The 18,879-nt window shown below is 42.4% G+C and overlaps 2 protein-coding genes and 1 long non-coding RNA gene across 26 annotated transcripts in view; 1 reads left to right on the forward strand and 2 right to left on the reverse strand.

Annotated features, from left to right (window-relative positions):
* The window catches only part of LOC143270189 (putative Polycomb group protein ASXL2), a 198,582-nt gene extending 190,868 nt beyond the window's left edge, over positions 1 to 7,714 (reverse strand). For 19 of the 22 annotated variants that reach the window (XR_013047187.1, XR_013047181.1, XR_013047183.1 and 16 more), the window contains exon 1: positions 7,172 to 7,562. Coding sequence is in view for 11 of the 22 variants with exons in the window: in XM_076559168.1 (XP_076415283.1) it covers positions 7,172 to 7,228 (57 nt within the window). In the remaining 11 variants the exon portion in view is untranslated. Of the gene's footprint in view, positions 1 to 6,582; positions 6,993 to 7,171 lie in introns of those variants that run through there. The other 3 variants (XM_076559161.1, XM_076559158.1, XM_076559169.1) reach the window with 3 other exon arrangements.
* Positions 1 to 18,879, reverse strand: part of LOC143270188 (putative Polycomb group protein ASXL2) — a 287,604-nt gene that overhangs the window by 86,392 nt on the left and 182,333 nt on the right. The gene's annotated exons all lie outside the window — the stretch shown is intronic.
* LOC143270196 (uncharacterized) overlaps positions 7,597 to 18,879 on the forward strand; it is a 38,317-nt gene continuing 27,034 nt past the window's right edge. Inside the window, exon 1 of one of the 3 annotated variants that reach the window (XR_013047216.1) lies at positions 7,597 to 8,027. This is a non-coding gene — a long non-coding RNA (uncharacterized LOC143270196). The remainder of the gene's footprint in view (positions 8,028 to 18,879) is intronic. The other 2 variants (XR_013047218.1, XR_013047217.1) reach the window with 2 other exon arrangements.

Raw genomic sequence — 18,879 nt, forward strand, 5'->3', positions numbered from 1 at the left:
AGATTACAAAGAAATCCATATCTGTCACCATGCACAAAACTCAAGTCCAAGTGGATCAAAGACCTCAACATACATCCAGTTACACTGAACTTGATAGAAGAGAAAGTAGGAAGTACTCTTGAACGCATTGGCACAGGAGGCCACTTCCTAAATATAACACCAGTAGCACAGACACTGGGAACAACAATTAATAAATGAGATGTTTTGAAACTGAGACGCTTTTGTAGGGCAAAAGACACAGTCAATAAGATAAAACTACAGCCTACAGAATGGGAAAAGACCCTCACCAACCCCACATCTGACAGAGCACTGATCTCCAAAGTATATAAAGAACTCAAGAAACTAGACATCAAAATACTGAACAGTCCAATTAAAAAATGGGCTAAAGAGCTAAACAGAATTCTCAAAAGAAGAATCTCAAATGGCTGAAAGACATTTAAAGAAATGCTCAACATCCTTAGTGTGGGAGCCCGTTCTGGGGTTCCTCGTGGCTTTACCCAGCAGGTCCGAATAGAGGATGATCAGGACCACGGGCCTGAGTGCAGGTGTCTGAGATGGCCTGCACTTGGCTGTGCTGGGGGAGGAGGTCTTTTGCTCCACCCCTTGGCGTCTCTATAAAAACCCTGGACCAGAGACAGTCGGGGCCCGTTGGAATAGGTTCCAGGCCCTCTCGAGGCTATCCTTTATTTTCTATCTGTTTATCTCCCCAAGATTCTCCGCTATAAATCCTTCTATCTAATATTTCCTGCTGCTCACACTCAAGAAAACTCTGGGAAGCTGTGGGGGTGGTGGGTAAACGCCCCACACCTTAGTCATCAGAGAAATGCAAATCAAAACGACTCTGAGATACCACCTCATACCTGTCAGAATGGCTATGACCAAAAACACTAATGACAGTCTATGTTGGAGAGGATGCAGAGCAAAGGAAACACTCCTCCACTGTTGGTGGGAGTGCAAACTTGTACAACCACTGTGGAAATCAGTATGGCGGTTTCTCAGAAAATTGGGAATTGATCTACCTCAATACCCAGCCATACCACTCTTGGGCATATACCCAAGGAATGCTCAATCATACCACAAAGATACATGCTCAACTATGTTCATAGCAGCATTATTCACAATAGCCAGAACCTGGAAACAACCTAGATCCCTGTAATTGAAGAATGGATTAAGAAAATGTGGTACATATACACAATGGAGTACTACTCAGCAGAGAAAAACAATGACAGCAGGAAATTTGCAGGCAAATGGATAGAACTAGGAAATATCATCCTGAGTGAGGAAACCCAGACCCAGAAGAACAACCATGGTATGTACTCACTCATAAGTGGATACTAGATATAAAGTAAAGGACAATCAGACTGCAACCCACAGAACCAGGGAAGCTACATAGCAGGGGGAACCCTAGGATGACTGTGGCTTATAAGAAGTTTTTACTCAATCACTGGGCAAGCCTCAGTGAAACATTTCACTATTAGGATAAAAATTTGTACTGTATCAAGCTGATGATAGAAAATAATAATAATAACAAACAAACAAAAAAGAATATTTTGTTCTTCCAGGACCCAAGTTTGGGCTAGGCAGCTCACTGCTCCAGCTTTGGGATATCTAACACCCTCTTCTAGACTCTGCAGGTACCTGCACCACATGGCATACACACAGAGAGACAAACACATACATATAAATAAAAACTAAAATTTTAAAGATCAGGAATAACATAGAAAAAGACTAAAGATAAAATCTGAATAGCAAAGTTTACTGGCAAAAAATACAAATATTGTATTTTTGTAAGTTGAAGAACATCTACAATCTCAGCTACTCAGGACACTGATGCAGGACCAGCCTGGGCTACACAATAAGTTCAAGTCCAGCCTGGACAACTTAGTGAGACTGTCTCAAAACTTAAAATGAGGGTCAGAGGCATGACACTATGGGTGCACATGAATGTAGCACCTGGCTAGCAAACACAAGGCCCTAAATTCAATCCCCAGTTTGAATATAACAATAAATAGTCAGCTGGGTGGTGGTGGTGGTGGTGGTGGTGGTGGTGGTGGTGGTGGTGGTGGTGGTGGTGGTGGTGGTGGTGGTGCATGCCTTTAATCCCAGGATTTAGGAGGCAGAGGCAGGCTCTGTGAATTCAAGGCCAGCCTGGTCTACAGAGTTCCAGGACAGGCTCCAAAGCTACACAGAGAAACCCTATTTAAAAAAAAAAAAATGTAATAATAGTCAATAAACATGGGAAATTACTTTAATTCTGTATTATCCAATAATAGCCATATACCGATATTTTTGTTTGTTTGGTTTTGTTTTGTTTTGGAGACAGGGTTTCTCTGTGTAGCTTTGGAGCCTGTCCTGGAACTCACTCTGTAGCCCAGGCTGGCCTTGAACTCTGGAGATCCGCCTACCTCTGCCTCTGCCTTTCGAGTGCTGGGATTAAAGGCATGTGCCACCACCGCCTGGCCCACATACTGATTTTTAGCAGTAATTAAGATTAAATAAAATGTTAAATGCAGTTTGTAATCACAGTGGCCATTTTAGGTGTTCAAAGGCCATGGAATATTTTTAGCACACGACAACACAGATACCATTATAATTCTGACATAAGTGTATCCCCAAAAGGCTCAAGTGTTGAAGACTTGGCTCCTAATGAGTCAGTGTTCAGGTGGGGGGATTCAAGGAAGTGAATGGATCATGAAGGCATGGTTTCATCAAAGGGCAAATTCACTGATGGATCTGCAATCTGATAGATTTATTATGCAGCGGAAATGTTAAAGAGGTAGGGCCTGGTTACAGAGTTTCTCTATGTAGCCTTGGCTGTCCTGGAACTCTCTCTGTAGACCAGGCTGGCCTCTAGCTCACAGAGATCCACCTGCCTCTGCCTCCCATCACCCGGCAAGGTCGGGCCTAGTTTTAAAAAGTATGTCGTAAGCCGGGAGTGGTGGTACATTCCTTTAACCCCAGCACTAGAAGGCAGAGAAAGACAGATCTCGGAGCTCAAGTTCAAGACCAGTCTAGTCTACAGAGCAAGTTCCAGGACAGCCAGTGGTATGTAGAGAGACCCTGTCTCAGATAGATAGGGTGGGTGGGTGGATGGGTGGGTAGGTCCAATAAAGTAGGTCCTTGGGCATAGGGCACATGCACTACGTTGTCCCAGTTTGTCTCTGTGTCTGTGCACTGGCTTGCTAGCACTTGCACACTCTTTCCAACCCTGCCATCATGAGACTTTGTCTCAAAAAAAGGAAGGTGGCAGCAATTTAGTTATTACCATGAGAAGATATCCATGATATTCATAAAGAAATTATAGAACTTTATGTAATATACACCCTCCACCTGCTTGTATGTTTAGCAAAATGTCAATCTTAGCTAACTTGAGTAGCATTTTTTAAAACATTTATTTTATCTTATATGTATGAGTGTTTTGCCTGCATGTATGTGTGTCTGGTGTCCAGGGTCAGCAGAAAGCATTGGACCCCCTAGAACTGGAGTTATATAGATGGTTGTGAGCCACCATGTGGGTGCTGGGAACTGAACCTCGGTCCTCTGCAAGAGAAACAAGTGCTCTTACACTGAGTCATCTCTCCAGCTCCAAACTGAGCATCTCTAGTATTTTAGTATGCACACTTTTCAGTAAACTAGACTCATCTGAAATTACTTACTTACTTCTGTTTTTTTATTTAAATAAAGAGTTTATATAAATTTTATAGCATTGTTTTTTTCTTTTATTTCTGAGGGAGTTTCATGTAGCCTAGGCCATCCTCAAACTTTACATAGTTGAACCTGGCCTTGAATTTCTGATCCTGCTGAGAGTTTGGGTTATAGACATGAGGCACCATGGGGGCTTCTATATTTGATTTAAAGGGTGTAATTAATACTCTTTAAGTCATATTTTAAAAGTTTTTAAGTTTAGTATATTCAGTAACCTGGAACAAAGCACAACCATCTGTAACTGCAGTTCCAGAGGACCAGACACCCTCTTCTAATCCCAGGTGTGCATGTGGTGCACAGACATGCAGACAGGATATACATACACATGAAATAAATTTACAAAATTTTGAATTCAGGTGTGCATGGTGGCCCCATACAAATAATACTAGTACTTGGAAAGTGGAGATGGGGGAGGCCTGGGCAAGCTGGCCAGATACACATGTAGACCAACTGGCAAGCTTCCAGTTTAGTGGGAGACCATGTCTCAGTAAATAAAGGGGAGAGCAACTGAGAAAAGCAACTGACAGTAGCATCCTCTGGCCTCCACATGCACATCTAGATACACACAGACAGACATCCCTCCCCCAAAATGGCAGCAGAAAAGTAAAATAATTTTTTTTTAAATGGGGAGGAGATACTCTGTAAAGGTGCATTCGGGTACAAGTGCTCTTAAACACTGAGCCATTTCCCCAGCCTACTATTTCTCTGTGTTGTTTTGGAGCCTTTCCTGGAACTCGTTTTGTAGCCCAGGCTGGCCTCGAACTCACAGAGATCCACCTGGCTCTGCCTCCCGAGTGCTGGGATTAAAGGCGTGCGCCAATACCACCCTGGCGTCTAATCTCGGTCTTTTAAACACTATTTTTCATATAGATATCTGGGGCACAAAATAAGTAAATGTTCTAATTTATTATTTCAGAAAATAAAACAGATGCAAAATTATTCTTCCTGGTTGTCACAATTTCCCAATCATTAAACTATTTAACCCAAAAGATAATTCACAAGGTACTGTACAGATTGAATCAGACATGGTAGTATGTGCTTATGATCCCAACCCTGGAGAGGCTGAGGTAAGAGATCACCTCAAGTTTAAGGCCAGCCTGGATTATACAATGGGCTCTTAATTAGGCAGAGCTACAAAGAGTCCATCTCAAAAACCAAACAAATGTCCGGTGGCGGCAGCGGCGGCAGCAGCACATGCCTTTATTCCCAGCACTCGGGAGGCAGAGCCAGGCGGGGATCTCTGTGAGTTCGAGGTCAGCCTGGTCTACAGAGTGAGTTCCAGGAAAGGCACAAAGCTACACAGAGAAACCCTGTCTCGAAAAACCAAAAAAAAAAAAAAAAAAGGTTAACAAAAAGATATAAAGATTGCTGAGATTCCCGAAATCTTACTGTTTCCAATGCTAAGGCCTGCCTGGGCTACAAAGTGAAACCTGATCTCAAAAAACTAAAGCCTAATAAGTAAGTAAAATTAATTCACCTAACTAATTTTGGGATTTGCATACTTTTAACTAAAATAGCATCTTCTCTTTCATTAACAGGAAGCAGTCAATGAGGTGTCCCTGAAGTAGAAAGTAAAACTTCTGTGGAAGAGAAACTCCTCACCACCAAAATATTATTTCTAGAGATGTTTGTTAGGGGAAACTACCAATACTGTCACAAAGACAAATTCTAAGTGGGCGGGAAGAGCACCTGCCTAGTATGCATGATGCCCAGGTTCTATCCTGAGCATCCCATAAAAGTGGGCAAGGTGGTGCCTGCCTATAAACCCAGCACACAAGGAGCAGAGGCAGGAGGATTGCTGCAAATCGGAGACAACCATTAATGTGAGATTCTAGCCCAAAGTAAGCTAATAAATGTATATAGGGGAAGCATTCAACAACAACGACAAAAATGCAGATTGAATAAACCATATAATTCAGATTTGGGGAAACAAGACTAGGCAGTAGTAAAGGAGTGAACTGAGTTCTTTTTTTCTTCTTCATACTTTCCAATTTTCTCCATGATGAACATTACTTTTGAGTTCTGAAAGTCTCATTTAAAAACAGAAACCAGGATCCGGGCAATGTGGTGCAATCCCAGCACTTGGGAGGCAGACTCAGGGAATCTCTGAGTTCAAGGCCAGCCTGGTCTGTCTGCTAAAGGAAACAGTTATTTACAGTGATCTACAGTGTTATACGGTGGGCTCAAGGACTGCCAGGACTAGACAGAGAAACCCTGTCTCTGAAAACCAGAAAATAGATTAATAACTAAACCAAGACCAGCGAAGTTGCTCAGTGAGTAAAAGTGCTGGGCAGCAAGACTGAGAACCTGCAAACTCCCACAAGTTGTCCTCTCACTTCTGCATGTGCTCCATGGCCATCTGCACATGCCCCGCCCCTAAGACAGACAGACAGACAGACACACACACACACACACACACACACACACACACACACACACACTTGTTTAAAGGAGAAAATAACACCTTATAACCTGTAAGGCTTCACTTACTAAGACCCAACTTGTTGTCCATTTATAAAAGAGGTTGAAATGCTACTAATGTTTAATGTCCTGTTATTTTTTTTACACTTGCAATGATGGAATTTCAATTTCTCCTTAAAGTAACGTTTCTTCGTAAATACACGTTTTTAACTTTTTTTTTCAAAACAAGACTTCACACTAACACTCATTCTGAAATGATTTCTAAATTCCGTATAACAAAATTGTGGGCGGGGGCGGGGTGTGTGCCCACTAAACACAATTTCGTCGGTCCACCTTCACTTTGGCTAAAGAAAAGTGGAGGCCCGGTAAACTACACGTCCCACCATGCATTGCTGCCTTATTCAGAGTAGTTCTCTACGGAAACAGAAAAAAAAAAAAAAATTCTCCAAGTCCCACCTGTTACTTCGTTTCTAAACACCTCCTGCACTTTCAGCTCGGACGGCAAACACAAAAGCCTCGTGACCTGCCGTTGGCTCCCAGAGCCAGATAAGCAGGGGCCCCCGGGGTCTGGTGGCACCAGCGCCTCGGCGGGGGAAACGCCACCGAGCCCCAGCGCTCCCCTCTCCTTCCCGGGGCTGGATGCACGCACAAGCCTCCTCCTGCCTGCATCCAATCGGGGCTCTCCAAGGCGCACAAGGGAGAAGAACCGGTTACTGGGCAAGCACAACACACCGTGCCGAAACAAGGGCTAGCAGTGCGGGGGCGCCGGCGACGTGACCCCCGACAGGGCAACCTCGGAACACCGAGGGGTCCGCTCGCAGCCCCCGGGAGAACCGGCAGCCAGCCGCGCCACCAACCCCCTCGCGCCAGCGCCCCGCTCTCCTCGGCGCTCGCCAACGCGACCCTAACCGCCGCCCTCTGCGCGCGCTTTCGAGCCCCTCAGCCCGGCCGCGGGGCCAAGTGACCTCCCTTCCCCGGAGACCGGCAGCCCGGCGAGAAAGCCAACTCCTCCCGCCGGCCTTGCCCTCCGCGCCCCCCTCCTTACCGTCTTGGCGGCCTCCGCCCAGGTCCTGCCCTTCTTCCTACGGCCCTTTTCCCTCATGTCGGGTCCTGAACTGACTGGGAGGCTTCCGTGCCCCGGCTCCGGCTGCCTTCCCTTGCCTGCTGCGCCCTGCACCGCTTTTCCCGCGGGGCGGGGAAAGGTGGGGGGAAAAGGGGAAGTCGGACCGGAGAAGCAACTCAGCGGAGACGAGGCCACGGAGGCGCGCGGTGGCGGGGGTGGAGGGGGGTGGTTCTACGGGGCGGCCGGTCCTGCTGCTGCTGCTGCTGCTGCTGCTGCTGCTGCCGCCACTGCTAACGCCGCTGCCATATTGGGTTCTTACTGTACAGGCAGCCGCTGTGGTCATGTGATCGCTCCCGCACGGCCGTCACTACTGTACGCAGCCGGGCTGCGCGAACGAGCGCGCACTTCCGCGCGCGCGCGTCCCCGCCTCCTCCTCCTCCTCCTCCCCCCGCCCCACTCCCCGAGCCTCGGCGTCAGAGCCGGCTGTCCGGAGCGGCTTCGCCACGCCCCTGCACTTCCGGTCTCAGGCCCGGCTCCGGCGCATGCGCGAGATGGAGGGCGGGCCCTCCAGCGTCTGTGAGGAGGGGGGGTGTCGGATGTTTTGGCGGTCACACCCACCGCGAAGATCCGCCGGCGGAAACGGAATTGGCTCCTTACGGGGCGGGGGAAAGGCTGAGTGAGCGGTTGCTGACCTCGTGTGTGCGCGAGGGGCGGCTCCGGAGACTTAAAGAGCCCGACGCTCGCCTAAGGGATCCGGCCAAGTACCGTTCCGATAAACTTCAGGTTTTGTTTTATTGTGGAACGATCTTAAACTCCAGGTCCTGTTTTCCCGTTACTGGTAATTACAGGCATGCACCCCTGTGCCCTTGAGCTCATTTTTACAAACTCAATCTTTTTAAAAGATGTACAGCAAGCAGTTCTCGTCTATAATTAATCTCAGTTTAGTACATGAGATAGGTTAGATTGAGTCACTCAAATCTCGCGTATAGAATGTGGAGAAACCAAAAACCAGGTTGTTAGCTCACAAGACTTGCCTCTCAAACTTGGGTGACTTTTTTCAGGCCACTAGAAACCAGTTACATTTTTACATGTAACTCATCTCATCAAAGAAATGTCTTTTACCTCAGTGAACTCAGCCCATGGCACGGTGCCTGTATGTATCAGGCATCCGTTAAATATTTGTTGAATGATTCAGCTATGACTGGTCAAGGACTACTCATTCATAATGTCAGTAATACCCTCTTGAAAAATCTAGAACATGGCATTTACCTAAAGGTTTTTGTTTGTTTGGTTGGTTGTTTGGTTGTTTGGTTGGTTAGTTGACTGATTTTGGTTTTTGATTTTTGTTTTGGTTTGGTTTCTTTTTTGAGGTGGTTTCTTCGTGTGACTTTGGCTGTCCTGGAACTCACTCTGTAGACCAGGCTAGCCTCGAACTCACAGAGATCTGCCTGCCTCTGCCTCCCGAGTGCTGGGATTAAAGATGTATGCCACCACCGGCTGAAAGTATTTGTTGTTAATGATACAGGATGCATGTATAGGGGGCTAGGAATAAACCTCAGTGCAAACATTCCTGCCTCCCCTGGATACTGGGTATTAAAACTGCAGACTAGCACAAGCTTTGTACCACTCAGCTATACTCCCAACCATTTTGTTGTTGTTTTTGAGACAGTCTCCCTAAATTATCCACATGGTTCTTTATTTTTCTATTATCAGCTTGATACAGTACAAATTCTTTTTTTTTTTTTTTTTTTTTGTTTTTTTCGAGACAGGGTTTCTCAGTGTAGCTTTGCGCCTTTCCTGGAGCTCACTTGGTAGCCCAGGCTGGCCTCGAACTCACAGAGATCCGCCTGGCTCTGCCTCCCGAGTGCTGGGATTAAAGGCGTGCGCCACCACGCCCGGCTCAAATTCTTATCCTAAGAGTGAAATGTTTCACTGAGGCTTGCCCAGTGATTGAGTAAAACCAAAACCACAGTCATCCTAGGGTTCCCCCTGCTAGGTAGCCTACCTGGTTCTGTGGGTTGCAGTCTAATTGTTCTTTGCTTTATATCTAGTATCTACTTATGAGTGAGTACATACCATGCTTGTCCTTCTGGGTCTGGGTTTCCTCACTCAGGATGTTTTCTAGTTCCATCCATTTGCCTGCAAATTTCATGCTGTCATTGTTTTTCTCTGCTGAGTAGTACTCCATTGTGTATATGTACCACATTTTCTTAATCCATTCTTCAAATGACAGGCATCTAGCTTGTTTCCAGGTTCTGGCTATTGTGAATAATGCTGCTATGAACATAGTTGAGCATGTATCTTTGTGGTATGATTGAGCATTCCTTGGGTATATGCCCAAGAGTGGTATGGCTGGGTCTTGAGGTAGATCGATTCCCAATTTTCTGAGAAACTGCCATACTGATTTCCACAGTGGTTGTACAAGTTTGCACTCCCACCAACAGTGGAGGAGTGTTCCCTTTGCTCCGCATCCTCTCCAACATAGATTGTCATTAGTGTTTTTGATCATAGCCGTTCTGACACTTGTAAGGTGATATCTCAGAGTTGTTTTGATTTGCATTTCCCTGATGATTAGGGATGATGAGCATTTCTTTAAGTGTCTTTCAGCCATTTGAGATTCTTCTTTTGAGAATTCTGTTTAGCTCTTTAGCCCATTTTTTAATTGGACTGTTCAGTATTTTGATGTCTAGTTTCTTGAGTTCTTTATATACTTTGGAGATCAGTCCTCTGTCAGATGTGGGGTTGGTGAAGGTCTTTTCTCATTCTGTAGGCTGTCTTTTTGTCTTATTGACTGTGTCTTTGTCCTACAAAAGCTTCTCAGTTTCAAAACGTCTCATTTATTAATTGTTGTTCTCAGTGTCTGTACTACTGGTGTTGTATTTAGGAAGTGGCCTCCTGTGCCAATGTGTTCAAGAGTACTTCCTACTTTCTCTTCTGTCAGGTTCAGAGTAACTGGATTTATGTTGAGGTCTTTGATCTACTTGGACTTGAGTTTTGTGCATGGTGACAGATAGGGATCTCTTTGTAATCTTTTACATGTTGACATCCAGTTATGCCAGCACCATCTGTTGAAGATACTTTCTTTTTTCCATTGTATAGTTTTGGCTTCCTTGTCAAAAATCAGATGTTCATATGTGCATGGATTAATGTCAAGGTCTTCAATTCAATTCCATTGGTCTGTATGTCAGTTTTTTGCCAGTATCCAGTTCTTGAATTGCTTCTGTAGCTTTGGCAGCCTTTGAACTTGCCATCCTCATTGCTCAGCCTCTCGAGAACCTGGGGTTACAGGCCTTCACTTGAAGGCAGAACTCTAGAGATAGCCTGTTCTCTAGCATGTAAGAGTCACTAGATGGGTTCCAGCAATTCATATAGCCTTTTTCTATTATTGGCAATATTTCCTGTGTCAAAAATGGTGTCCTTGTCACCTTGTCTTCCTACCACTCAGGCATTAAAACCATGAGGTCTGCTGAGAAGCAAGTTCCAGGTCAGCCCTGGCTGTATGAGACCCTGTGTCAAAAAAGAACCAACAATAAAAAGTATAAAAAGTGTGTGTGTGTGTGTGTGTGTATGTGATAAATGTGGGTTCCTTTGTGGCTTTTTGAAACAGGGTGTCTCTCTTTGTAGCCCTGGCTGTCATGGAACTTGGTAAGGGGACTTAGACTGGCCTGGAACTCACAGAGATCACCTGCCTCTCTCTGCCTCCTGAGTGTTGGAATTAAAGGGGTGCATCATCACACCCAACCTACATGTGGATTTTTTTTTTTTTTTGAGTAAAAGATTGATACCATTCCTGGAATTTTAAATTTATCTTTACTTATTTATACTAGGGAACAAATCCAGGACTTGAACATGTAGGCAAGTGCTCACCCACTGAGTTTACATCTTTACCTCTCAGTTCAAAAGGGCTATATTAACTAGAAAGAAAAAAAAAAGTTGAGAGACCATCAACTACTGATCACAGGATTCTGGCAATTGATACGTAAATATATTTTCACCAATCCCTTTAATAACTCACAGCACTATACATAAGATTCATGGTACATGCCACCTCAGTACAAAGCCTGTCTCTAGTCAACTCAAGAAGGCCCAACTCAAGCCAAACCAGGGAGACCTCTAAGAGCTTGAGGCCCTAACCAGTCTTGACCAATTTGCCAATGCTTGCCTAAAGTCAGTTCATGACTGGGAACCGGCTCTACATTGGTTCTGCTCAAAGTCCATGCCTCTGACCCTACATGGAGCAATAGCAATGGCATTATGTGACAGACATTTCCTGGGGAAACACAGAGACACAACACATTCATCTACTCACCCCAGTAAGAGAGCCCACAACAGACCAAAGTACCCGGGACTGTGGGGGTCCAGCCCCTCGATAGTACCTTCCCAGGGTCCAGGAAAAATCTACAACCAACTGATAATTAATCTTTGATAAAAAGAAATGAATCTATGTACACAAAACTCCTTAGTCCATACACTTTATTCTTCTGAGTCAGTTCTCTCTCTACAAGCTTCTATTCTGCTCTCATGTCCAGCTCCTTTCTTGCCTGATTTCTCTCTACATTTACCTGCTGTCCCCTCTAGGTTCTATTTTATTGCTTCATCTTAATTCTACCCCTTTAGGTTCTCATCCATCTAGTTCTTTCCCATATCAGCTCCTCTCCCATCTCCTTCTCTCTCACCTTGTTTTTCCCCATCTGGCTGTCCCTCATCTTCCATCTCATTCTTCTAGTACTCTCTTCAGTACTCTCTTCTAGCCCTTCAATCTAGTTCTTCCCCATCTCAGTTTGTTCCTCTGTACCTATCTAGTTCTTCCATTCTCTTTTCTCTTCTCCGTCTCCTTATTCTCTCAGTTCTCTATGTTCCTCCTAAGTCTCCCAGGAATCCAGTTATAAACCCAAGCAATAACAATCCCCTGGTCGAGCAAGGTCACCAGGCTTGAATTCTAAGGGGTCATAAAGGCAGGTAAGCATTTTCCTCAGGCAGTGACCACCAGGCTTTCTTTTACAACCCAAACTGGGAGTGGTGAAAGAGGAGGTCAACTGAGTGCTAACGACCGTTAGTGTATGAAAAAGGAGATCTATGTGCTCAGGCTACATTCCTAGAAGTGGTTAGGTAAGAAGTTAGGGGTCTATAAAGTTAGTAAGGCTGTAAGAAAGGAGGGTCTGAGCTAAATTGTGTAAAGCTGTTACTTAAGGTCCACCTGACCTAGGCGCTGTCTCCATGTAGAATTTACCTTAAATCAGGAGACTAGCATGTGGTGGTCTGGACTGTTATTTCTGTTAGTCCTTGAAAGTGGCTAAGGGATATATCTGATTCCAGTGCTGAAAGGGGAGAAACAGATGGGCTGGGGGGAAGGAAGCCTTTCCTGAGGCTGTTCTCCAAATACCTAGAATGTGTATGTCCAGAGAGTGATCAGTCCACACAGTTAGCAATTCTTAGGGAAAAATCAATTGGGAAAACTATGAAGGCACACATGATTTTCATAACAGAAGACAGCTGATATATAACAAGCCAAATAACACCAAAAGCTCCTTGGAATTTGGCTTCCTCTGGAGGAATTCCCTGATCCCTCCAGGTAGTGGCTTTGCCATAACCAGCTGAGTTCTTATGATATATATATTCCTGTGACCCATAGCAGTTTCCGTTTTTTTCATATAGTGAAAAAAAATAAGGATAATGTTTCATTCTCTCTAGGGCTGTGAACATGTATGTAGATAAACTCAAATTTGGAGATGACTTGAAAAATTATAAGTAATAATTAATATTGATATTTAATCAATATTGTATCAATAATATATATATTTATAATCAACAGTCTATATAGATGGCAGGCTGAGGAGTAATTTAACCATCTAATAAATATAATAATATATATAAACATAATAAATAAATAAAATAGGTATAGTTGTATATAGTTAGAATATATCTGTGCCAAAAGGGGAGCAGAGGAGTAACATAAAAAAATCAATCTTTAACTAGTATGGCATAATATGGTCAAAAGTGTCTAAATACTATGATTGTGACTTAGCAAAAAGAAATGGTTAGTTTGGAACATTAACTCTATTAATCTTTGATTAGTGGTATTAATTTGGTTAAACTGTGTTTTAAAGAGGGATAGTTAAAGAGTTACCTGAGTTAGTCATGAGCATCTGTGGGAATAAGGCTGCAGCTGAAGCTTACTTAATTTAAATTTATAATCAATGCAATATTAAATAAACTATTAGCTGTGAGAAAACAGTAATAACCTGTGTCAGGGTATACATGGCAAGACTTACATACTGAACAATTGTACATGAGGAGAATATCTGATATATCTGATAATACATAAGTTTCAGGATCATGGGCAGAACTTATACAATTAATAATAGAGCATTTTTTAAGGGCGATCCAGCCCTTGGGCTGGAGAGTTCAGTTCAGAAATAGGGGTATGTGACAAAGGGGGCTGTAGAAATCTCTCATGGTTATTTCCTGCTGATATGGGGGCAAAGGTGGGGGTCTGAAATGCAGTGGAAACCCAGGAAACACAGGCTGTTTTAGACTCTGTGAGACACGCAGTGTAGCAGAATTTTCTGTCTCGTGGGCTGGAGGGTGGGATGCAGATCTGCAGCTAGACAACATGTCTGTGGTCCAGATGTAGACAACCTGTATCTCTTTAAATGGTTAGAATTTCTGCTGGAAACAAATGTATGTATTAATGGTAGAACATGCAGCCGAGGAGTTTTAAAGAGGAAACTTTTTCTCTTAGGTGTACCTATGGAATATTAAATGCATGGTTAGCAGGTGAGAGGAGATATCAGGCCAAGGAGAGAAGGAAAGTTCCCCTCCCTACCCCAGAGAAGAAAAAGAAAATATGTAAGTGGGAGATGTAAACTGCAGTCAGGTTGCATTCCTCCTGGTCTTTTTGGCTTGTGAGTATTGGCAAATTTTGATCTCCTAGAACTTACAAGAACCTTCTTAATAGACAAAATCTTAGACATGTTAGCAATATAACAGTGGTAAATTTTGTGAGAGCAAAATTATGAATCCTTGGAGTCTCAACAAAACATCAGGATAGGCAGAGAATGAAATGTGATATATACATACATACATACATACGTACATGCATATATAGTCTCATTTATCTTTTGACAAAAATTAATAAAATACATTTAGAACAGAATTATTATTTCTAATCATATTTCTATAAGTTTTATACCATTGATGAAAGTTCATCAAAAGGATCTGGAATTGTATCTATTTATTCATATTCAAAGCTCAATATTTAAGAATCTAGAGGTAAATAACAGCCTGTATTTGGACTGGCAGCTTTAGAGCGCCTTTGTCCTGCAGTGGCCTAGTATATGGTGTGACCAGGCGATCCAGGATTCATAAGATGGGTCAATATCCTGTGAAGACATGTAGGCATATCCTCCTCCTGACAGTGTGAAAACATCAGGACCTTTTCAAATACCAGTGAGAAGATCACAGAGGCTTAGGTGTGACTTTGTGGCTTGGCCTGGGGGTAATAAGGAATGCCTGTAGTGGGGGATCTGAAAAATTAAGCACCAATTTTTAAGAGCTCTTGAAGTATATGTAAGGCTGTTGTCTATAAATGAGCTCTAGGCCTTCCTAAAATTGGAAAGCAGTGAAATAAATGATGTATTACTTCTTATTTAATAACCATAAATCATAAGGACATAAGCCTCATGGGTGAGCTTCCATTTATAATTTATAATTTAAATTATATTTAATATAATTTAAATTGAATTTATAATTGTTGGACAGACACATGAAAAGGTGCCAGTATATCCTGTAGAGCTATCTGCCAATCTATAGACTCATAAGTTTCATAGTTTGATATAAATGTAATATCATCTGTGCAATAAATGTATTGTAATATATATGTATATACACATATACATACACATATATTATTATTAGTTTGGGGGACTGTGAGGAAGCTATAATTGACAGTTCTGATAGTTAATCTGTATATATAAAATGAGGAACTCTGCTCAATAAATGAGTCCTGGATAAACAGAGTTCGCATTTCCTGCTCTGTATGTGAGCTTTGGCCTCCATCATGGCAGGGTGAGTAGGCAAGCTAGAAGGGAAATGCTGACAATCTTTAGGTTGAGGAGGTATGGCAAAGAAGCAATCTTGTAAATTTATAACCATTGTTATTTTGATTCCTAGGGATGGTAATGGGAGATGGCAAGCCAGGCTGTGAGAATCCCCTTGGCTTTAATAAATTTTATTTAATTTCTTCAGATCCTGTAACGGTTTATAAGCCTGATTTTCTTTAAACAACAAATATTGGGGTGACTGAAGGACTGGTGGGAGGCTTTATATGCCCTATTTTTACGTTTCTCCTCCACCAGACAGGTCACAGTTACAATTCTCTCAGTATTCAAAGGCCATTGTTTGACGCCGGGCGGTGGTGGCGCACGCCTTTAATCCCAGCACTCGGGAGGCAGAGCCAGGTGGATCTCTGTGAGTTCGAGGCCAGCCTGGACTACCAAGTGAGTCCCAGGAAAGGCGCAAAACTACACAGAGAAACCCTGTCTCGAAAAACCAAAAAAAAAAAAAAAAAAAAAAAAAAGACTATCAAAGGCCATTGTTTGATCCAGAAAGGAGCAATAGATCTTTCTGAAATGTGGTCAGCAGTCGGGGGATAGTGGCTCCTAGGACAAATCCTGATAACCTAGGCCATGTCTGCCATTTATGATTTCTGGAATAATGGGCTCAATTATGCCTTGAGCTTCTTTCCTCAAGTTCCTTTACGTTTAAAACCCATCTGTAGCATTTGAGCTGATATTAGTCCACAGCAGAGATTAGTTACATCCATTAGTTACAGCATGTCTCTTCTCCATAGTGTGTTAGGTTTGGAGGATGACATATGGGCAGAATATGCCATAATTTTATCTATCTGACCATCTTAATATTTTTGAGCTGCTAGCAATACTACTAGATTGACCTAGGCCTATAAAAGATGAAAGAGTAATAATCGTCTTAAGTACTTGACCAATCTTTTCCTAAAATATAAGAAACATCTGTGCTTATGTCTAGCAAGCCAATTATTTTCTTTCCCTGTATTTTAAGTGTTTAGTTGGTTTGGAATATTTAATTTCCTGAACCCAGAAGGCCATATCACTAGAATCCACACCATCAGCTCCCTTAGGCGCTGCCCTGCATGAATCTGAAATGTTTTAGTAGAGAGTTGTACAATGATCTTAATTTCTTCAGTAAGGTCAGGAATCAAACCCTCCAGGGAGGACCTTAATATTTTGTACAGTGGAGGAGCTACAGCCTATTATTAGCCCCAGTGTCCCTTCTGGGGAGGTCAGTAGATTCTTGTATTAAAGCATACATAAGTTCATTCTTAAAGCCTATATATCTATTTCAGACCTCAATAAAAACTTTATCCATACTATGATCTAACTTAGGCTTACATTCTCAGTATCTCTAGGTCATTCACTGAGACTCAGGTATCATTTATAACATATCTAGATGTTTTTATATTTTTCTATTCCAATGGCTTGCACTACATATAAATTATTTCTTAATGTTCTTAAACATTCTTTATATCTAATTCTTTATATTCTTATAAAAACTTTACATCTAAAAGCATTTTTGTATTTAATTCATCAGGAGATATAGGTAATTGATGATTGAGAATAGCCAATGTAAAGTGAATTTTTTTCTTTTTCTTTCTTTTTTTTTTTTTTTTTTTTTTTTTTTTGGTTTTTTCGAGACAGGGTTTCTCTGTGTAGCTTTGCGCCTTTCCTGGAGCTCACTTGGTAGCCCAGGCTGGCCTCGAACTCACAAAGATCCGCCTGGCTCTGCCTCCCGAGTGCTGGGATTAAAGGCGTGCGCCACCACGCCCGGCTTTTTTGGTTTTTTTCAAGATAGGATTTCTCTGTGTAGCTTTGTGCCTTTCCTGGAACTCACTCTGTAGCCCAGGCTGGCCTCAAACTCAGAGATCCACCTGGTTCTGGCTCTGTGCTGGGATTAAGGCGTGCACCACCATTGCCTGGCATGAAATTCTTTTAATAAAGGAACAGTAAAAGGTCATTTTGAAATCTGTTATGTGAGCTATCTTTTACTTGAAATTGGATAGTAAGGCAAATTATCTTTAAAATATCTGGTAAATGGAAATATAATCTAAATGATCTCAAAGCATAGTTCGGACAAAACCCTGGCAATAAGGGATATGGCAGTTTTGTCCAAAGCTTAAACATTTTAAATGTTAGGGGGCTAAGTAATGAATTGATTATATGAAACTTAGCATACTTAGCATGTATATAAATATGATTTTGTATATATTACAGAATTTGATCATTCATGAGATAATCAAGTTTTAATTTGTATCCTAATAATTATCTCTATTAGCCTATAGCTTTGGTACAACTTATTATTAACACTTTACAGTTTAGGTTGACCAATCAATCAATAAGTTTTATTTCTTAATTATCTTTAGTTAAAGTAAACTTATTCTTTTTTTTTTTTTTTTTTAAGATTTATTTATTATTATGCATACTATATTCTGTCTCCATGTATATCTGCAGGCCAGAAGAGGGCACCAGATCTCATTACAGATGGTTGTGAGCCACCATGTGGTTGCTGGGATTGAACTCAGGACCCCTGGAAGAGCAGTCAGTGCTCTTAACCACTGAACCACCTCTCCAGCCCCAAAGTAAACTTATTCTTAACAATTTATAAGTTAGTTGTCTTTGTAAACTTAGAAATAAGGTTTTATACTTGTCCGGATAGCCTTAAAAATATGAAGTTTGTGGTGAAGTTATTTTAATATAGAAACAGGAGCTCTTATTTAAAAATATAGTATATAAGGAAAGTGACAATTTAATAAATCCTTTAAGGTGTATCATGAAATGAGATAAGCACGGTAAAACCAAACTAAAACGGAGGAGAAATGTTTTGTTGTTGTTGCAGCTGCAGCCGGTTTGTCCGGTCCGTATCTAGCCAGACAGCCGCCAGAAATGGAGAGGGGAGGGGGGGTGGAGACACAGACTGAAGTGAGCTGAGATGCAGACAGCAGACGTGTTTGGAGAGAAGAAGAAGGCAGATGTTTAATATTCCAACCCCCAATCTTTGGGGGGTCTGATGAATCCATACAGGTCTTAGGGCGTCCCCTAACCAGGACCTGTTTTTTTGCAGTGGGTTGACTGAAGTTCTTGTACGTGGCCAAGATTTTTGTAAATTACCAAGAACTTAATAGTCAACCCAAAAAGAAGAAAGAGAGAGAGAAAGACACTTTTTTTTTTTCTTAAATACAGCAATAGACAAGTTGGGAGTTGCGATTAGTTTTTAAACTGGCACTATCAGGCCTGTGAGGCTTGCATTATTATTGAAATGAAGGCTGCTGGAGCAGAGCTCCTAGCTGGCTACAGGGCAGTTTTGAAGGTTTACAGCTCAAGTTAGCCCTTAGATTCCAGTAGTTTTAGCAAAAAAGGCTGTTTGTAGCAGGATGCTGCTGCTACTATGGAGAACTTAGTGAACTTCATTAGCTCTAGTTTACACTCTTAGGAGGTCTTGTAGTGTGGTGATCTCTTTGTAAGACCCCGAATGAAGTAACAGCAGGTTTCTCCCTAGAAGGGAGGGGTTAGAATCTGTGCCACTTATCATAGTCTGATGGTAAGTCAATTTCATAAGGTTGGCAGCTTTTAGGGGTCTCCTTAATCTTTCCTTACATT

Source organism: Peromyscus maniculatus, chromosome 22 (genome assembly GCF_049852395.1).
Source record: "Peromyscus maniculatus bairdii isolate BWxNUB_F1_BW_parent chromosome 22, HU_Pman_BW_mat_3.1, whole genome shotgun sequence".
NCBI lineage: Eukaryota > Metazoa > Chordata > Mammalia > Rodentia > Cricetidae > Peromyscus > Peromyscus maniculatus.